General features: G+C 44.8%; 1 protein-coding gene across 1 annotated transcript; it reads right to left on the reverse strand.

Moving 5' to 3' along the window:
• Window positions 1-18277: 18277 nt before the first annotated feature.
• LOC106403617 lies at window positions 18278-19297 on the reverse strand. Its single transcript, XM_013844433.1, has one exon. The coding sequence runs from the start codon at window positions 19295-19297 to the stop codon at window positions 18278-18280; it is 1020 nt and encodes a 339-aa protein (XP_013699887.1).
• Window positions 19298-19528: the final 231 nt, after the last annotated feature.

Below are 19528 nucleotides of genomic sequence, written 5' to 3' on the forward strand. Positions count from 1 at the left end.
CCGTCCCCTCGACTCTTCACCAAATGGTGAAATTTCCTACACCCTGGGGCATAAAGGCGATCAGAGGAGATCAGGAATATTCCCGCTCCTGCTATCAAACTACTTTGAAGGGAAAGGCCAAGGTCTTATAGGAATTACAGAACAAACCTCCGGCTCGTCACACCGAGGAACCAGAGGTAGATGAAATGGACGAGGTGCCATTAACCAAAGGAGATCAGACCCGACATTTCAAGATCGGTTCCAAACTAACAGAAGGATTGAGAAGAAGAATGGTAGACTTCCTCAGGTCTAACTCTAACTGCTTCGCTTGGTCCCACTTAGATATGCCTGGGATCGATCCGGAGATCATCATGCACAAGCTGCAGGTGGATCCCCTACATCAACCTGTCAGACAAAAGAGACGGAAGTTTGCCCCCGAGAGAGACGCGATCATCAACGATGAAGTCAAGAGTCTGCTCGATGCGGGGTTCATTCGTGAGGTGCAGTACCCGGAATGGCTAGCCAACGTCGTCGTGGTCAAGAAAAAGAACGAGAAGTGGAGAGTCTGCATCGATTTCACGGACCTCAACAAGTCCTGTCCAAAGGACCCCTTCCCGCTACCTCATATCGACAAGCTGGTTGACGCCACCGCGGGGCCCCAGTTGATGAGCTTCATGGACGCGTTCTCCGGCTACAATCAGATACTTATGCATCCGGAAGACCAGGAGAAAACATCCTTCATGACGTGCAGAGGGATTTACTGCTACAAGGTCATGCCCTTCGGCCTAAAGAACGCAGGATCGACCTATCAACGGCTGGTCAACATGATGTTCGCGGACCAAATCGGGAGAACCATGGAGGTCCACATCGATGACATGCTGGTCAAATCCCTGGAAGCGGAAGACCACATATCTCACCTGCAGCAAGCCTTCTCCACACTCAGGAAATATAACATGAAGCTCAACCCGGCTAAATGCTCATTTGGGGTCAGTTCTGGCAAGTTCCTCGGGTACATCGTAACCCACCGGGGGATCGAGGCCAACCCAGAGCAAATCAGGGCCATTCATTCAATCCCTTCCCCGAAGAATGTCAAGGAGGTTCAAAAGCTAACGGGAAGGATGGCAGCCTTGAGCAGGTTCATCTCCAGACTCTCTGACAAATCTCACGCCTTTTTCAGAACTCTCAAGAATCCAAAGGATTTCCAGTGGACGGGAGAATGCGAATCCGCTCTCCAAGAGCTAAAATCGTATCTCACCACTCCTCCTCTCATGTCCAAGCCACTACTCGGTGAAGTCCTGCTGCTATATCTAGCGGTCTCCGAACACACCGTGAGCGCCGTCCTAGTTTGCGAGGAGGAAAACGAGCAGCTACCAATCTATTACGAAAGCAAGGCTCTCCTAGACGCGGAGACCTGCTATAGCCACCTAGAAAAGCTGGCCTTAGCCCTGATAGTCGCTGCTCGTAAGCTCCGACCCTACTTCAAGGCTCATCCAATCGTGGTTGTTACCTCCTTCCCTGTAAAGTTGGTCCTCCATAAACCAGAAGTCTCCGGACGGCTAGCCAAATGGGCCGTGGAACTAGGGGAGTACGATGTAATATTTTGACCCGCCACATCTATAAAGTCACAGGTCCTAGCAGACTTCGTGGCTGAATTCTCCCCTGCCTTGCTCCCAGCTCTGGAGCATGAGGTACGCCTACGAGGCGAAAGTAAGGAAGAGGGAGAATGGATCCTACACGTTGATGGATCCAGCAACGTCAGAGAAGCTGGAGTAGGGATAGTGCTTACCTCGCCAAGAGGGAACACAGCCTCTAGGGCAGTGAGATGCAACTTCAAAGCAACCAACAACGAAAGCGAGTATGAGGCCCTAATCGCAGGCCTAACCCTCGCCCATCAAATGGGGGCAGAGAACATCAAGGTCTTCGGCGACTCCCAGCTGATAATCAACCAGGTACAAGGGGAGTACCAAGCAAAAGACGACAGCATGATCCAGTATCTGGGGGTCGCCCAGCGACTAATCAAGAAGTTCAAGAGATGCAAGCTCACTCAAATCCCCTAGGAACATAATTCACAAGCCGACGCCCTGGCTAATCTAGGGTCCGCCCTTGAAATGAATAGACAAATGATTATCCCCTTGCTCGTGCTTCAATGGCCAGCTACCATAGAGGAACCTTCGTCAGAGGAGGTCTCCGCCGTCAAAGAAGGCGAAACCTGGATGACCCCCCTAATCCGGTACCTGGAGGCCGACATCCTCCCGGAAGACCGTAGCGAGGCAAGAAAGATCAAAAAGCAAGCCGCAAGGTACTGTATCTTCCGGAGAAGCTGTACCGAAGATCTTTCTCTGGTCCGTATCTGAGGATTGTCACACCCCGAGAAGCCGCTAGAATCCTTGTAGAACTACATGAAGCAGATTGTGGATCCCACTCTAGCGGTCGAAGCCTGGTGCTCAGAGCTAGAAGGGCCGGTTACTATTGGCCCATGATGGTCGCCGACGCCGACCAATGCCAAAGGCAGGCTCCAGTCTCCAAGCTTCCCCCGGAGAACCTCAAGTCCATAAGCTCACCATGGCCCTTCAGAAAATGGGGCATGGATATAGTAGGGAAATTCCCTATGGCGCCGGGGCAGAAAGTCTTCCTTCTGATAGTCACTGACTACTTCTCCAAGTGGGTCGAAGCAGAAGCGCTCAGTCGCATAACAAATCTCCAGATCCGCAAGTTCCTGTAGACCTACGTAATCACTCGCTTCGGGGTCCCCCACGAGATCGTCACTGACAATGGACCCCAGTTCACGAGCCACAACTTCCAGGAGTTCTGCCAGGACTGGGGCATAAAACTAACTTTAGCCACACCCCGACACCCCCAGTCTAACGGACAAGCCGAGTCCACGAACAAAACAGTGGTCAACATGCTTAAAACAGCAACAGGGGAAACCCCCTACTCGCTAGTCTACGGCTCTTAGGCCATTGTACCTACAGAGATGCACGTAAGAACAACGGTCTCCGAATCTACCTCTCAGGAGGAGAATAACGAGCTGGTGGTGCTAAGCCTCGACCTGCTCGACGAAAAAAGAGAGGCCGCTCGACTGAGAAACTGGTCCTACCAGCAAGACGCCGCCAAGAAGTACAACAAGAAAGTCAGAACCAGAACCTTCCAGCAAGGGGACTGGGTTCTACGACGAGCAAAAAAAACAACGTGGAAACACACCCCAGGGTGGGAAAGACCCTATAAGGTCATCGAGGTGCAAAGAGCAAGCGCCTACAGGCTGCAAGATAGCAAAGGTAAAATACAACCCAACTGCTAGAGGTCTCCGGATCATGATTTCTATACTACTATATACTATTTAAGCATTATGATTTCCTACTCCTATGTATGCTAAACGTCTCCGGACAAAGCTTATAATAAAATAGTTCCGACTATAAAAGCAGAGGGGAAATCATTATATTTAAAGGGGCATACGAGCTGGATCAGGTCTCCAGAGACCTCCGATCCTGGCCTACCCTCACAAAAAGTGGCACGACCACAGTGGCACGCCCACAAAGAATCAAAACGGGTATGAGACATAAAGCAGAAATGGGTATGCGCAAGCCGGAGTATTGTGGGAACCGAAATTCACACTGTCGATTTCCGTTTAAATTAGGAAAGTTAGGAAAACCCTAATTTCTCAGAGGTCCCGGATATCTGCTAAATCCCACGCCAAGCAATCAGAACACGCAAGTAAAGACGAAAAGAAATAAGAAATCGTAGAAAAGAGCAAAAGGAGTTTTATTCCGAATTCGCGTATGAGCGTTACAACAAGGTAGAAGCCTCAACTATGAGACCTGGCAGCGAGATTCCTAGTTCTAACAACCTAAGACTGCAAAACCTAGTTGAGTCGCAGCTCGAAATAACAAAAACGGAAAGTTGCCTAATTTCTCTAAGTGCTAAGTTTGCTCTGAAAAATTTATCCCCTTGTGCCTCTCGCCTAGGACTCCTTATATACTCCCTCCAAGGTCAGTTTCAGCTTTTCCCTTCATGCCCTTAAGCCTTCATAACTCGAAAATGGAGATATTCCATTTTTCTCGATCTTCATGATTATCCGCAGAAACTTCACATTTATCTGCAGAAATTTGACATTTAACCTTTCTTGCGGACTAAATATAAACCGCCATAATATCCATGGGCTTTTCCTTAAAAAATCATAAGTGGGTTTCTAATCATGTTTTAGACCTATTTGGGTCGTCTTTCGATTCAAAACGTTTATAACGATTTTTATCGATAAGAATGAACTTTCCGCGATTTTTATCGTAAAGTTTAAATGATAACTCCAATCGATGGGAGTGAGAAATGATATGACTGCGGTACATGGGAGCTAGCATTGAGGAACAGACGAGAATACACGGATTTGGGTCGGTCGCTACGTAGCGACCGACTCGTTGTGGATCGATCGCTACGTAGCGACCGACTCGTTTACGGTTCGGTCGCTACGTAGCGACCGACTCGTTCATGGTTCGGTCCCTACGTAGCGACCGGCTTGTTCGCAGGTCAGTCGTTACGTGGCGACCTTGTTTGCATCCTTTTCCGACGTTTCATGAACGTGTTCTTTAGTTTCGATGAATGAACTAATATTATTGCAATGTTTCACCGCAAGACTTTTCGTAAAAGTAGTCTTTACGAATAATACTTTTCGTAAAAACGTTCATGTTAATTTTTACGGATATTTGGATGTTAACTTCGTCGTGTCCGTTTTCAACCCCAACAAATATTTTCCGGGGACTTTCATACATTGATTCCGTCGTGATGGATTTTGACCCCAACAGTTAGCCCCCCAGCTCGTTAGAAACATGAGCTTCTAGCGTGAGGTTCTAGCGAGTGGCTTGGCAAGTTAGGCAAGTTAGGAAAGTTAGCCGGAATTAATGGTTGAAAGGGTCTGTGGTAAGTGGTCTTCTCCCTCTTCTAAGAGTGGAACGCGATAAGATTGGGGCTGCGCCTTATGACGGCGGCCCACGTACCCTTGTTGAAGGGATCAAGCCTTTCGTAGTTCGCCTTGGAGTTAAGGTTCTTATGACCTGTTTTCCAGCGAGATCTTTACGGTCTAGTTTATATGTAGAGGTTATCAGGCATGTTGCTGCCAATGAAATTTTATACGAGTGTAGAGGGAAGACTACGAGTTGTCATCTCGTAATCTAACTCTGTGTGAACTGCTGTATCCGTGATCTGTTTCGAGAGTTTTCCGCAGTGTGTAAACTTACGGGATTTCTGAAGACGCTCGAATATTGGCCAAGAGACAAATTTTGGGATCTCGTATCAGGGTGTTTGATACTATGCCTAGAGATGTTAGAGACCAGTGTGCAGGATTCAGGGCAAGACCTAGGTCTAATCACGACTTTAGGGGGTGCGATGACTACTTTGACTTACGTTTCCCGTATCATTTTCGACCTGATTCCATCCCGTATTAAAGTCTGTGATATGTTCTCGGCTTATGTGACTTGTAAGGTAGGAATCGAGCAACTCTTCGAGGACAATTTTTAAGTCTCCCGAAAGTGCTGACCAAAATTTCGGATTTTTTTTATATAGCGCTATTACCCTTGTGTCGGGTGTACAAGAGCTATCTCTACGAGATGGCTAAGTCTGTTTAGGACGTTAAGAGTTTGTTGCGATCAGCGACAAACTTATCGGTAGACATTACCGTTTTTGAGTCTTCGCGAAAAATATGTGTTTGAGAAGATGTTAGTATGTATGACTGTTTGGTCTTCCAAGAAGGTGCCTTAATCGAGGAAGGTAATTTTGTCGAAAAATGGTTCTTCGGGCGTCTTCGACGTCTCGCAATGCTGACGATTGATTTTTTCTTTCGTATGCCGCGTTTCGTGCTTGAAATGTTCGCGGCCTTGAAGATGTTTCGCGATATCACAGGGGTTTAGTTTTAGCCCTGCGTTTGAGAAAATTCTGGTTTGTCTACAGATGTTCGCAGCCAAAATTGTTGTTCCTATTTGGTTGCTAATAATTTGATTTGCGATTGAGGAATTATGACTGAGGGGTCGCGTTAATTTGCCCATGGGAAGAAGCATTTTTCTTCATAGTGCTTTGTGAAGTGTTGGCCTTCCGAGATCTATTTCGTGCATTTTTTAGGATGTTTCGTATAGCTCTAGAAGCTTTGTTATGAATTTTTCCTTACATGCCGCGTATTATGGGTGAAACATAGCGGGCTTAAAGTGAATTGTGGAATGTATCAAACTTGGTCGATTGTCGACAAATTTTGGTTTTCCGTTAACTGTTTGGTTGTTAGAACTGAGTTTCGTTACGAAGAATTTATCATATGATTTCCGACTGTGGGCTATACGATAATTATTCTCTTAATAGTCACGCGACGTTTTTAGACAAATTGTAGATTGTCGTTTAGCCGTTAAGTGATGGAGCGATGGTTTCTCAAATAGTTTGGCTTCACGTGAAGGATGTGTTCACTCAGATAACCAAGGATGCTATAGGTCAAGGATTAGACCATGGTACTTTAACATTTAAGGTTATGTTAGTTTACGATCGTCCTTAAAGGGGATGGCAAATTCTGGTTTGGACCTTTACTGGAAGGCGTAATTGACCGAGGGCCAAAGAGCGCTTGTCGAGATTGATAGGCCAAGTTTTCCAGAGTTATCCGTGCTAAGATGGCTGATAGTCATAGAATACAATTCTATGCTTTAGGTTTCAGTTATACGATGAATGTTTCGAATAATGTTACCTATAGTCTTATGAAAATTGATTTTCTTTTGTCTGAGGAAGACGTAGCGTAACAGGTTTGATACAGAACTAGTGCGGAGTCATTTGCGGGACGATTGCCTGCTCGGATGTGACCGAGGCGAACGAAACGCAGAAGCCAGTGAGCCGCATGGCTAAAATATGAGATCTATTAGATCATAATGCGAACAGATCTCTCTTTAGATTGGTCATCCAAAGTCAGATTGTACAGCTTTGTGTTTGTTATTCAAAATATACGTCTTCGTAAAACCAGTTATGTTTACATTCAAAAGTTTCTTCGTAAGACATGGTCTGATTGTACGAAGGATTTTTCGTGTAAGTAATGGGGACTGGTTTTATGAAGATTGTAAATCGGTGATATGTATACACATGTCAAAGTAGCGTTGTTTCTGCGGGTTTTACGAGAAACATTTCTGCTGAGATTTCGATCTTAGGTGAAAGTTGCTTGGAGTTACTCATGGAGTGTTACCGAAGTTTATTTCACTACGATATAGTCACAGAACGTTTTTCATTGTTTTTTTTTAAGAGGATTCTCATGACACATTCGTTTCTGGAACGAATTGGTCAACCAGAGGTAGATCTAGCCAACGATCGGGAAGAAAGTGTTCCCTTTAATGTGCTCGATGCTACATTTATTCTCGAGTTCTCTTTGTCACAAATGTTCACGATGCTTTTCCGTGACTTACTTGGTTCAACGGAAACTGAAAAAAAAATGCTTTGATGCTTGAAGATTTCTCGTAGAAAATTTTATACGAAAATGGCTTTATAAAGCCGGAAAGAGCTTCAAGACTTTGGCTAATCGTCAAGATTTATAGATGCATCTTTCAGTGGGGATTGCCTACGTACCCTTCAGTGAGGGATCAAGCCGTTCGTAGTTCATGTTGGATTTATAGCTGCATCCTTCAGTGGGGATTGCCTAAGTACCCTTTAGGGGGGGGGGATCAAGCCATTCGTAGTTCATGTTGGATTTATAGCTGCATCCTTAAGTGGGGATTGCCTACGTACCCTTCAGGGGGGGATAAAGTCATTCGTAGTTCATGTATATGGAGGCATGGAGCCTAGAAGGGCACGGAGCCTAATGGGGCACGTAGCCTAGGGAGCATGGGGCTCTAGTGGGCACATGGCCTAATGGGCATGTAGCCTTGGGAGAACGGGGCTGTAGTGGGCACATTGCCTAGTGGGCTTGTAGCCATAGGAGCACAGGGCTCTAGTGGGCACATGGACTAATGGGCACGTAGCCTTGGGAGCACGGGGCTCTAGTGGGCACATGGCCTAATAGGCACGTAGCCTTGGGAGCACGGGGCTCTGTAGTTGGTAGGAGTCATTTGTTCTAGAGGGCACATGGCCAGAACAGATGGTAGACCTGTCGATATGCTGCAGTGAGCATGATGTGTCGATGTGCTTCAGTGAGCATGGAGGGACCCTGCTGATGAGCTGGAGATCGTGGCCTGAGCCAGTAAGTCGAGTTGTAGACGTGCTGCAGTGAGCATATATCTTCATCTGGTTGATAGTAATCGCCAGAATCAGCCTAGCATAGGCGTCTCCAAGAAGAGGGTCTTATAGGTCAGGAATATTGCCTTGGCGGCTGTGGAGTTGATGAACTCTGGTCATGGACGTCCTGGACCCCTTTTTTTAGGTTTAGAAACCTATATTTATGGTGGAGGTCGTGCCTCTCTCTTTGGATTTGGATATATTCATTATATCCTTAGATCATAGAATATTTCCCTTTTTCTTAAGGGAGGTCATATGTATTGGAATACTTCCTCTTTTTCTCGGATTTAAGGAGATTCCCTTTTGTCCAAGCAGGTTATCTTATTAAAGGAAGATTTCAATTTATCCTAAGGCAGGATAAATCACTCGGCCTGGAAGCCGGAGGCTGGAGGCAGGGACCCATACACGGGGGAAGAGACCCAGACCCGGGGGCAGGAACCCGGAACCTGGAGGAAGGAACCTTAAAGCCGGAAGCTGGAATAATCTCTTCATGGAATATTTTTCCCCAACAGTCCTGATACGATCTTCGGATCTAAAGGAACACCCCGTACTCTTACATGACCTCAGGGTCAAATCTCGAAAACCTCTGGGTTCCAACTTGATCCCCGGATCTATCTTAGAATCTCCGGATTCCTACACCGCCTCCGGGCTCCAGTCATGATCCCAAGATCTAGAAAAGGACCTCCGGGCCCCCAAAGCGATCTCAGGATCCAAGGAGACCCTCCGGGGTCCTCCACGACCTTTGGGTCCCCAAATGACCTCCGGGTCCTCACGCAACCTTCGGGTTATAAGATCAATCTCCAGACTCCAAGAGTCTGTATTCCAGCCTAAAACCCCCGGGTTCTGAGCCCATCTCTTCAGGCCCAATAGTAGTCTCTGGGCTCCCAACAATGACCCCTTGGTCCTCACGGAATCTCCGGGTCCAGGGCAACCTCTATATCTAAACAGAGATTTAGATCCATCCCTCAGAATTCCAACTCATGAGCCCACGACTCTGAAAGACGCACCCTGCTACCTCTCAAGAAAGAGATCGTCAACGAAATATCTTACTTCGGAAATGAGTCTAGTACGCATATAAAAATCCAAAGGCGTTCTTTTAAAAAAGGTGGAGGCCACAGCGACCATCGTCTTACAAAATAAAAAGGCACGAAGGCTCGCAAATAAGTTTTAAACCCTCACAGAGGGCAGGTACAACAAAAGAAACCCCGACAAGGGGTTAAGAGTTCAGAAAAAGAGACAAGGGGTCAGATGGAGGATCATCAGCAGTAGGCTCTGGAGTCTTCTCTGTCGCAGTCTTGCTCGGAATCACTGGCTCTCCCTCGAAGGAAGGAGCAGGGAGACCCCGATACTCAGCCTCGGAAGTCTTCACCATCTTGTACCGCTCTAACGCACCTTCGAGATCTCAGCTGTCTGTCTGATGATTGAGCCACTCCCTCATTAGCTCCCAGCGAGCCACCACTATGGCGCCGCTCACCGCCATAGTCTTCTCAGCATCAAAGGTCTCCGCGGCGCATCTCAGATCGCACACCTCCTCCTCCCGTTGCTCCAACTGCTCCCTCAGAGAGACGTTCTCCGCTGCAGCCAACGAACCAGCCTCATCTTGGTTCCTCACCTTGAGCTTCAAAGTCTTGATCTCCTTCTCCTTGGCTAAGACATTGTCCTTCTCCTCATGCAGCTGGGAAGTCAACTCAGCTAGGTCAGCCTTGAGTGAAGCATGATCACCCATCCTCTCACCGAGATGGAACAGCTCGGACATTTCCTGCAAAAACAAATCGATCATTGGTAAAAAAACGAGATGCCAAAAGAAGTAAAAAGAAGAACAACGTGTTACCTGGAGGAGATCACTGGATGAATTGGATGGAGGCTGAGGAATCCCCCTCCGGAAGAAACACCGGAGTCAGAGGAAACACCTTAGCGTTGAGATTAGCCAAAGCCATGGCTGGATCGCTCGACAACGACGGAGAGACCCTCGGGGTAGATCCCAAAGCCTTAGATTTCTTTTTCAAAGAAGAAGCTAGAGCAGTCGCGGCTTGACGTTTGTTGCTCCTAATGAATTGAACTTCATCGTCATTCTCACTACGGGCAGTCTTCTTCGGAGCAGCTTTCTTCGCCGACATGACCTCTAAAGCCCTCTTATACTCTGCCAACGCCTCCTCACCTTTGGATCCCGACATATTACCTGAAGCATGGCACTAATACATCTCAGCAAGCTTTTCACAGTATACGAAAAGAAGAGATCGGAGCTTACCCCAGATGCTACAGCGCTCCAATGCTTCTTTGCTCACAAGAAAAGGGACCTGACGATGCTCGGTGGGAAGCTCCAACACCTGCTTGATCGTCCTCTCTCCCAAAGAAGGATCCACGCTAGGAATATCTGCAAAAGGAAACAAGGATCATTAGTCTCATATCACTACCCTTACGACTCTTATCACCCACCAGCTGTGCACTAAACAGTGGAGAAACCCAGGAGGTACATAAAGGCAAACTTTTCGGTCCAGCGACCATTGAAAACCGGGAGACGTTTTATCTCCTTCTTCACGATCTCCTGAACCGGGAGCTCTCCGCCGTGAGGGTGCAGATGGTATTTCCGTTCCCCACCGTTCAAGAGGGTGATAGCGTATGAGTATAGAACCTCGACAACCTTCGAGATCACCTAGATTTTGTAGGGCTATCAGAATTTTCCAGGAGGGAGGATTCAGCTGACCTGGAGAGATCTCCAACGCCTCTGACACCTTCGCCACCAGCGTTGGAACTCGATCTCTGAAACTCGACTCAAAAAAACCCCTCGTACACAGGGACCTCATAGGTCTCGAAATCCGAAACCCTATCTACGGGGCCTAAGATTCTGATGATGACATCATCGGGAAGATGATACTTCACCCGCCAGCTTGCGACTTCTTTCACTCCTATCGACGAAAGAGGGCCCACCGGAAGGAATTTATCTATCTCCGGGGACAGCGAAGCAACACCTCTAACTGTGCGGCTCGAGTTTTCAACCTCTAGCGAAGAACCGAGGAGTCCATCGATTCTGAAGGACCAGCACCAGATCTCTGCTTCTTTGACCTAACCCTACCACATATAGAAGAAGAATCTAGGGAGAGATCTGGATTGGATTTCATCCTAGAGATCTAAAAGGGAATCTGGAGGAAAGGAGTCGAAAGAAAAAGAGAGAGTGAAAGGGAGATAATACCTGAAATGAAGGACTGAGCTTGAGCAAATGAAGATTGCGGAGCAATGCTAAGAGAGAGAGAAAATAGGAAAGTTGGAGAGCCGCTAGGCGGCGAGAGCAAAAGGAAGGGGTAATAAACCCTAGGAAAGCCCCCACGCGTCCTATCACTCAAATTACCCTAAGGAGTGAATTACTCTCTCAAATAAGAGGTTCGGATGTAGTATTTAGGGATCGAATCCAAAGAGACTCTAGGATTACACAATATATTATGGTCTTGAAATAAATCAAGATTGAATGGTTTATGGGTTTTAAAGCAGTAAATTAGTTGGTGAGCAAGTTATTGCTCGATTGATTTGTTTTGAGGTTGTTAACAGTTGGGTGAAGTAGCTAGATTCAGGTATATTCTCAGGTGTGATAAGTAAAACTTAGTTTGGGTTTTTAGGGGTTTATTAATGTTAATCATTCTTGAATTCAAACTTTAGAGATAATCAATCTGATTATCTAATCTGGATCTCGGATTTCAACTCTCGTATGTTAATCGCGAGAACCATAAAGTGGCATTTTTCCCAATTTATTACTTAAGGAACAAATCGACAGAGACTCTAGGATTACACAGTAGATTATGGTCTTGAAATAAATCTAAATTAATTGGTTTATAAGTTTTAAAGCAGTAAATGGATTAGTGAGCAAGTTTATTGCTTGATTGATTAGTTTTGAGGTTGTTATCAGTTGGGAGAAATAGCTAGATTTAGGTATGTTCTCAGGTATGATAAGTAATACTTAAAGTGATTTTAGGGATTTATTGATATTAATTGTTCTTGAATTCAAACTAAGATATAATCAATCTGATTATCTAATCTGAATCTCGGATTTCAACTCTCGTATGTTAATCGCGAGAAAGCGTCGATCGATAATTCTTTACGAATAACGATCGATACACCTTTCAAAATATCGATCGACAGGGCTATCGCTGTGTCGATCGATACTTCTTCCAGAAAGCTTTACGGATGGGTTTGATTTGTATTCTCTAACTCACTAGACCAACTCTCGTCTGTATCTGGTCAGTTAGATCTAACTATTTATTTTCAGGTATTGAGTCAAGCAATGGCTTGATCCCAATTAATCCTAAGATCTAAGTTTAAAGGGTGATCAATCCTAAACTTAGCTTTAAGCATAACTAGATGATTGAACTATATTTCTAAACATCCTAACAATTGTTGTATCAGTATTACATTTATCAACCTATTTGAGAAACCTAAATCTAAAAGCAAGGACTACTCAGACATATTCATAAAACTCATAGTTATGATGGTCTAAATAATACTTAGATAAATAATAGTAAAAGTAAACAGAAATATGAAAACAAGGGAGTTCAAGATCTTCTCTGTTTTGCAGTAGATGATCTATCTCTCCAACTAAGCTCTCCTCTTTCAATGGTGGCTTCTTGCTTTCTCCAAACTAGGTCTAAAAAGGTCTCTAGGCAAGTCTGTCTCTTAAATAATACAAAACCCTAATAAATAGCCTAACAGGCGGCCAGAGACTAATGATGTAATTATTGAAACTTTTGTGAAACTTGAAATCTTCTAATTTGTCATTAATTCTCGGATGGCTTCATAATCGATCGATACGAGGGACTCGACATCGATTGATATTTGGTGGTGACTATCGGTCGATACTGAGCTGCGACCGTCGACCATCTCTTGCTTCCAGCGAAGCTCAAAAGATCTCCAAAAAGCTCCAAATGCATCATTTTCTTCCGGATGGTACCTAAACCTGTAATTGCTCTAAATAGACTCTATATAGTAATAATATATATTAAAACATTCGTAACCCATGGTTAAAAATGGGTAAAATCCATGGTCTATCAACTCCCCCAGACTTACTCTTTTGCTTGTCTTCAAGCAAAACACAACAGAGCAGTTTCTCTGAGAGAGGTTTGAAAACATGAGGAACTCACATGATCTAAAACTCATAATCATCACCTCTACAATATTGCAATCCATATCTAAAAAGTCCTAATCACAAAAGCACTTTATACTATATCCTAGCTTAGCAACCAAGTTCATCTAGCCAGCAACTTAATAAAATCTTGTATGACATTTCCCTCACCAACCACATTTCTTTGCATAAATAAAAGTGTAAGCTTTACCTTGGGAGTATCGATCACAGAATGCAAGGATTTTCAAACATGTATCTGGATCTGCAGGTAAAAGTTAGTTCCTATCTTTTCTCTCTTCTAATTTTTCTCTTTAGTCAAAGTCTGCTTATTGTAGGTTCATTGACCAAGATTGGACAGTCTTCCATGAATCAAGCCTTAATGGTCGTTGCCACTAAGTCCTGTTCACTTCTTTTTGACTTATATCCAAGAATTCATATAAATCGAACCTTGATGATTGCCGCCACCAAGTCCCTTTCGAATTCTTTTTGTTGGAATCCTTATGAAGCAAGCCTTAATGGTTGTAGCCACCAAGTCCTGTTCGGATAACACCTAACTAATGCCTAAAAAATATTATTATATATATTTTTTTTTTCAATCTACCTATTAATCTAGGGTCGAAATAGAGAGAGAAAATGTGATAAATCTACACAAGGCTTTACCTTTCAGACTTGTTTGAAGAATCCGATCCCATGTATACCAAGCCCCAAGACAAGCAGTTGTGTCAGGTTTAGTGTATGAGGTCAGCTTTGGTTCCTTCAAACAATCTCAGCAAGTGTTAATAGTTGACAGGTTGATCCACTTTAGTATCTTAAGTACTATCTGCAATCAGTAAGTCTAGAATGGTGCTAAAAGAGTGGTTAGATAACGAGCAAAAATCTAATAAGATCATTATTCCCTTCTTGACTCAATAAAAATTTTATTTGAAAATACTTAAAAATTCATGAATAAACTAATATTAGTAAGTACCTCCCCAGTGATATTCAGTCGAAGTTTGATTGGTTAGAAAATTAATAATAACTACTAAGTTAAAATGTTAGACAAGAGAAAAGAATGTGTTACCCTCTGTCTCGAGGATCGATCGACATGTACACCGCATAATCGATCAATATCACCGCATCTCTGTCGATCGACCGTCTCGTTATCGATCGACAGCGCAGAGACAGAAAACGTCTGCGCTAGCTGCAACGTATCCATGTGTCTAACTCATCATAGAATTAGCATCAGTGAGCTAGGTTAGCTCTGTTAGACAACCCCAACACATGAAAGATTAGCAAAATAGATAAACTCAATTCATAACACAGAATAATAAGTTCAAAAGTAAATCCTAAGAGTTCGAAAATAAAGGAAAAATATAAGTAGATAGGGATAGAGATATGAGGACTAGTCCTCATCAGTGGTCTCGTCGCTGGAGGTGCCTCTGCGCTGGCGGGACGGTCCTGCTGCTGGCGGTGAGCTGGCTCGCACACTCCTCCTGCTCGAACAGCGACATCTAGACACTCTAGCCCAGATGGCACTGAGAGCATCGACTACGACGCGCTGGAAATCTCCCTCACGGCGTGTAGACATGTCCGGCATGGGAGGGAAAGGCGGTAGCGCGTCCTGGGGCTGATGCGGCTGGGGTCCTCCAGGGCGTTGGACCATGTAGCGGCGTGGCTGGGCTCCTGGGGCTCAGACTCGGCGAGGGTCAGGTCGGAACTGAATGATGTTAAGGCCATGGGAGAAGTCCGTAAGTGACCAAAGTGGGAGTCTCACCAAGTGTACGCCGTCCTCATCCCTGAAACACCAGTCGCGGTCATCCTTGAGCCACTGTGCGCTCGTGAGATGCGTTGCATCCATGTAGACGATCCGGTCATCCATCTCAGCGTCGTCTAGAGGAACTCCGCAATGGACGAAGATCGGAGTAAGTAGGCTCCCAACCGTCTCCCTCTTCCTTCCCTTTGACTGGAAAGGCTTCATCTTGAGCTTGGTCAGATGCTCAGCAAATATGGCTCCAAGGTTGGGCCATGCGTCGTCCGCGGGCTCCTCGATGCCCTCCATCTGAACCACGCTCCTCACCGTGTAGTAAACCAGAGTGAACTCCTGGACCCGAACCTTACTAGGTTCCATCTTGCACAACAAGGTGTTGGGAAGGGCCTTCATGAAGTAACGCAGAGTCGGGTGACGAATGTCCGTCTGAACGGTCTTGGCGGGGTTGAAGAAGCCGGTAGCAATGTGGCTCCAAAATGTCCCTATCCCTGGGAAGTTGGGTACGGTGGCGTGCTGGCGCTCGGTCTCGAACCCGTAGATAGTGCAGAGAGTCAAGAGAGGGACTCTGTAGCGAATGCCACAGATGAAGATAGTCAGGACACCCTCGCTAGCCTTATTTGTTCTCTCGTGGATGTAGTAGACGTTCACGGTGGCCATGAAATGACGGGCCAACTCCGGGTCGAGGACCTGTGGGTGGGTAGCAAAGTTTCCCATGCCCAACTCCACGAACAAGTCCTCGAGGTCCGATCGGATGCCCAATGCTCGGACCACGTCTGGGTCGACGAACCGCGTCGGTTCTATGGAAACCTTCAGCCACGCGTTGTAGAATATGTTGTCGTAGTCGTCCCGGGCGTTCTTGATCGCACGGTTGCGGCATTCTAAGCTCTTCGCCGCTTTGCGCGTGACCTCGAAATGGTCAAAGAGTGGGGTAGGTCCATCCTCGGGCTGTCTCGGCCAAGGGTCTCTGTCACGGATAGGAGCTGGGCTGTTGGTGTCGAATCTCCTCTTTGTTCTCCTCTCGTCAGCCTGAAACGAAGTTAACAAACAAGAATAGATTAGCGATGTTCGATGGTTAAGTTGTCATTATCGATCGACAGAGGTGTCTCGATGTCGATCGACAAGCCCTTTAGAAAACAGATCGATAAAACAGATAGTTATCGATCGATATCTCATGCATGAAAACCTGCAAAAACCCAATTATGCAATTCGATTTGCATGTTACATAAAATCCTCTAAATCGATCGATTATATTGTTCCTCAAACACAGATCGATCGATATAAACTCTAAAATCTCAGTTCAAATCCGATTTCTATTTCAACCCTAGGAAGAACGAAAATTTAGAAAATTTCGTGTTCATACCATGATGATGCGTGAGTTAAGTGATTTAAACGGAGAGATGATTGAAATTCGAGTGGATTGAGAGCAGGAATCGTCGGATTTGGGTGAAAAACTAGAGAGAAAAGAGATGGGAATGTTTTCGTAGGGTTTTCGGGTTTATGTGAATGTCGACTTAAGTGTCGACTTAAGTGAGCCCGTGTCTGTCCATTTTAGGTCGATCGATGACGAGCAGTCGTTGTCGATCGACAGAGGCTTTTTTTTCCGATAATTAATTTTTTTTAATGATTTATTTTTTGTTTTATATATATCCGAAAAATTCTAAAAATTCTAAAATCAAAAATAATGGGTTGTCTCCCATTCAGTGCTTATTTTAAGTCCTTAGCTTGACTCGATATTCGAATTTTCTAATTATCTGGAAGCGGGCCTAAGTCAATGGGCTTGATATTTGGTGGTTTAGCCCAATAATGCTTTACTCGTTGGCCATTTACCGTGAATTCGTCTCCTTTATTATTTGTAAGCGTAATGGCTCCATAAGGATTGGCATTCACAACAGTAAAAGGACCAGACCAACGAGATCGTAGTTTTCCGGGAAACAGCGTGAGCCGAGAGTTATACAATAGTACTTGATCATTTTGTTCGAAGTGTCGGGAAATGATCTTTTTATCATGATACTCTTTCGTTTTCTCTTTGTATATCTTTGAACTCTCATAGCCTAAATGTCTAATCTCATCCAGTTCGTTAAGCTGTATGAGCCTTCTTTCGGCAGCTGGTTTAATGTCGAAATTTAATAATTTAATGGCCCAAGCTGCTTTGTGTTCCAGCTCAACTGGTAATGTGACATGATTTTCCATATACAGATGAAATGGGGTGGTTCCTAAAGGGGTTTTGAAGGCAGTATGGTTGGCCAAGAGTGCATTGTCCAATTTCCTAGACCAATCTTTTCTGGATGTGCCCACAGTCTTTTCTAAGATTTCTTTGATCTGTCGATTTGAGACTTCTACCTGCCCACTCGTCTGCGGGTGGTAGGGTGTAGCAACTCTATGGTGTACTCTGTTCTTACGGAGTAGTCCTTCAAAAACTTTGTTGATGAAATGGGAACCACCGTCACTTATGACTATTTGGGGTATTTCGAATCTCGGGAAGATAATGCTTTTGAAAAGCTTAATAACTACAGATGCGTCGTTCGTTGGGGAAGCTACCGCTTCGACCCACTTTGACACATAGTCAACAGTGACTAGGATGTATTTATTTCCGTACGAAGAAGGGAAAGGTCCCATGAAATTTATCCCCCAACAGTCAAAGACTTCTACTTCTTTTCTTCGCATCTTAACCAAAACTTTACATAGGTTATCGAGACAGTTTTTGAAGCTGGATACATATACTGAGAAATCGTCCATGCATATCAGTAAAAATCGACATCATGCATCGTTGGAAGGTGGCAGGGGCATTACAAAGACCGAATGGCATTATGCGGTATGCGAATGTTCCGTAAGGGCATGTAAAGGTTATCTTTTCTTGATCGTCATGATGTATAGGGATTTGGAAAAATCCAGAGTATCCGTCAAAAAAAACAGTAGTATTGGTGATTTGCCAATCTTTCCAACATTTGATCAATGAAAGGTAAAGAGAAGTGATCTTTTCTAGTAGCAGCGTTTAGCTTTCTTTAATCGATACACATTCGATGTCCAGTGATGGTTCGCGTGGGAATGAGTTCGTCTTTGTCATTCTTTACCACAGTGATTACGCCTTTTTTTGGTACAACATGCACGGGGCTAACCCAATTGCTATCCGAAATCGGGTAAATGACTCCGGCATCTAGAAGTTTGATTATTTCCTTTTCAACAACTTCTTTCAAGTTCGGGTTCAGTCGCCTTTGGTTTTCCACTGACGATTACGAACCGTCTTCTAGGTAAATCCGGTGCATGCACAGATCTGGAGAAATGCCAGGAATGTCTTCGAGAGAGTACCCGAGGGCCTTCCTGTATTTGTGTAGTTTATATAGTAACAGCGCAAGTTCTCCATTTGTGAGGTTGGCATTCACGAATACTGGGTATGAATATTTATAGAGAAAGGCATATTTGAGTCCAACGGGCAGCTGTTTTAACTCAATCTTTGGTGCCTTTTCGGGATCCCATTCCTTCGAGGAGGATGGTTGTCGATCGACAGCTTTTAGTAGATATCGTTCGACATTGATTTCCGAAGCGTCATCCTCTATGTCATCGACGCTTCCAGTTTCCATACTTGCGTCCATTAATCGTGTGTATTCCTCAGCTCTACTATCGACACTGAAAGTTTCCTCTTCACCAGTTGTGAGTACTTTCTCCAAAGGGTCGTATGAGCATGAATTTATGAAAGATTCTTCATCCAATTCACATATTTCGTCCACGTAGGAAGTCTGTTTATCGATCAAGGGTCGTCTCATCAGGTTGTCCATGTCAAAAGTCATCGGAATGTTTCCAATGTTTAGACATATCCTACCCTCCTTGACATCGATTATCGCACCTGCAGTGGCTAGGAATGGTCTACCCAAAATTAGGAGATCTTTTGGTTCATTTTGGTATTTCAATACTACGAAATCCGTTGGGACGTGACAGCCATTAATCCTTATTGGCACGTCGTCAAGCACTCCCTCAGGTAGTCTAACGGATCTATCGGCCAGAACCAAAGTTATTTTGGTAGGTTTGAACTTGTCGAATCCTAGGGATATTGCGACAGAATGTGGCATGAGGTTCACGCTGGAACCTAGGTCACAAAGGGATCGAGGAAAATTTTTGTTCCGTATATTGCAATCTAAAACATAACTGCCCGAATCGGGTCTCTTGATTGGGATCTCGCCTTGGATTATTGCACTTACTTCCTCTGAAACCATCATGGCGTTGCGCTCAGTGGCTGGGAAGCTGTTGGATACCATATCTTTTACATATTTTTTTATTGAAGGTGATACTTTTATCGCATCACTCAATGGGATTTCCAACGTGATCTTATCGAATGCTTTCTTGCGGATCGCTTTATCTAGCTTTCTTTCTATACACTCTTTCTACTGCTGGTTCAGCAGGAGTTGGGAGTCGATCGACATTGTTTCCAGAGTGTCGATCGATATTCACTGTGGTTTGTCGATCGACGTTTGTTCTTTCTTGTCGAT

This window comes from Brassica napus, chromosome C3, assembly GCF_020379485.1.
Source record: "Brassica napus cultivar Da-Ae chromosome C3, Da-Ae, whole genome shotgun sequence".
In the NCBI taxonomy this organism is placed as follows: Eukaryota; Viridiplantae; Streptophyta; class Magnoliopsida; order Brassicales; family Brassicaceae; genus Brassica; species Brassica napus.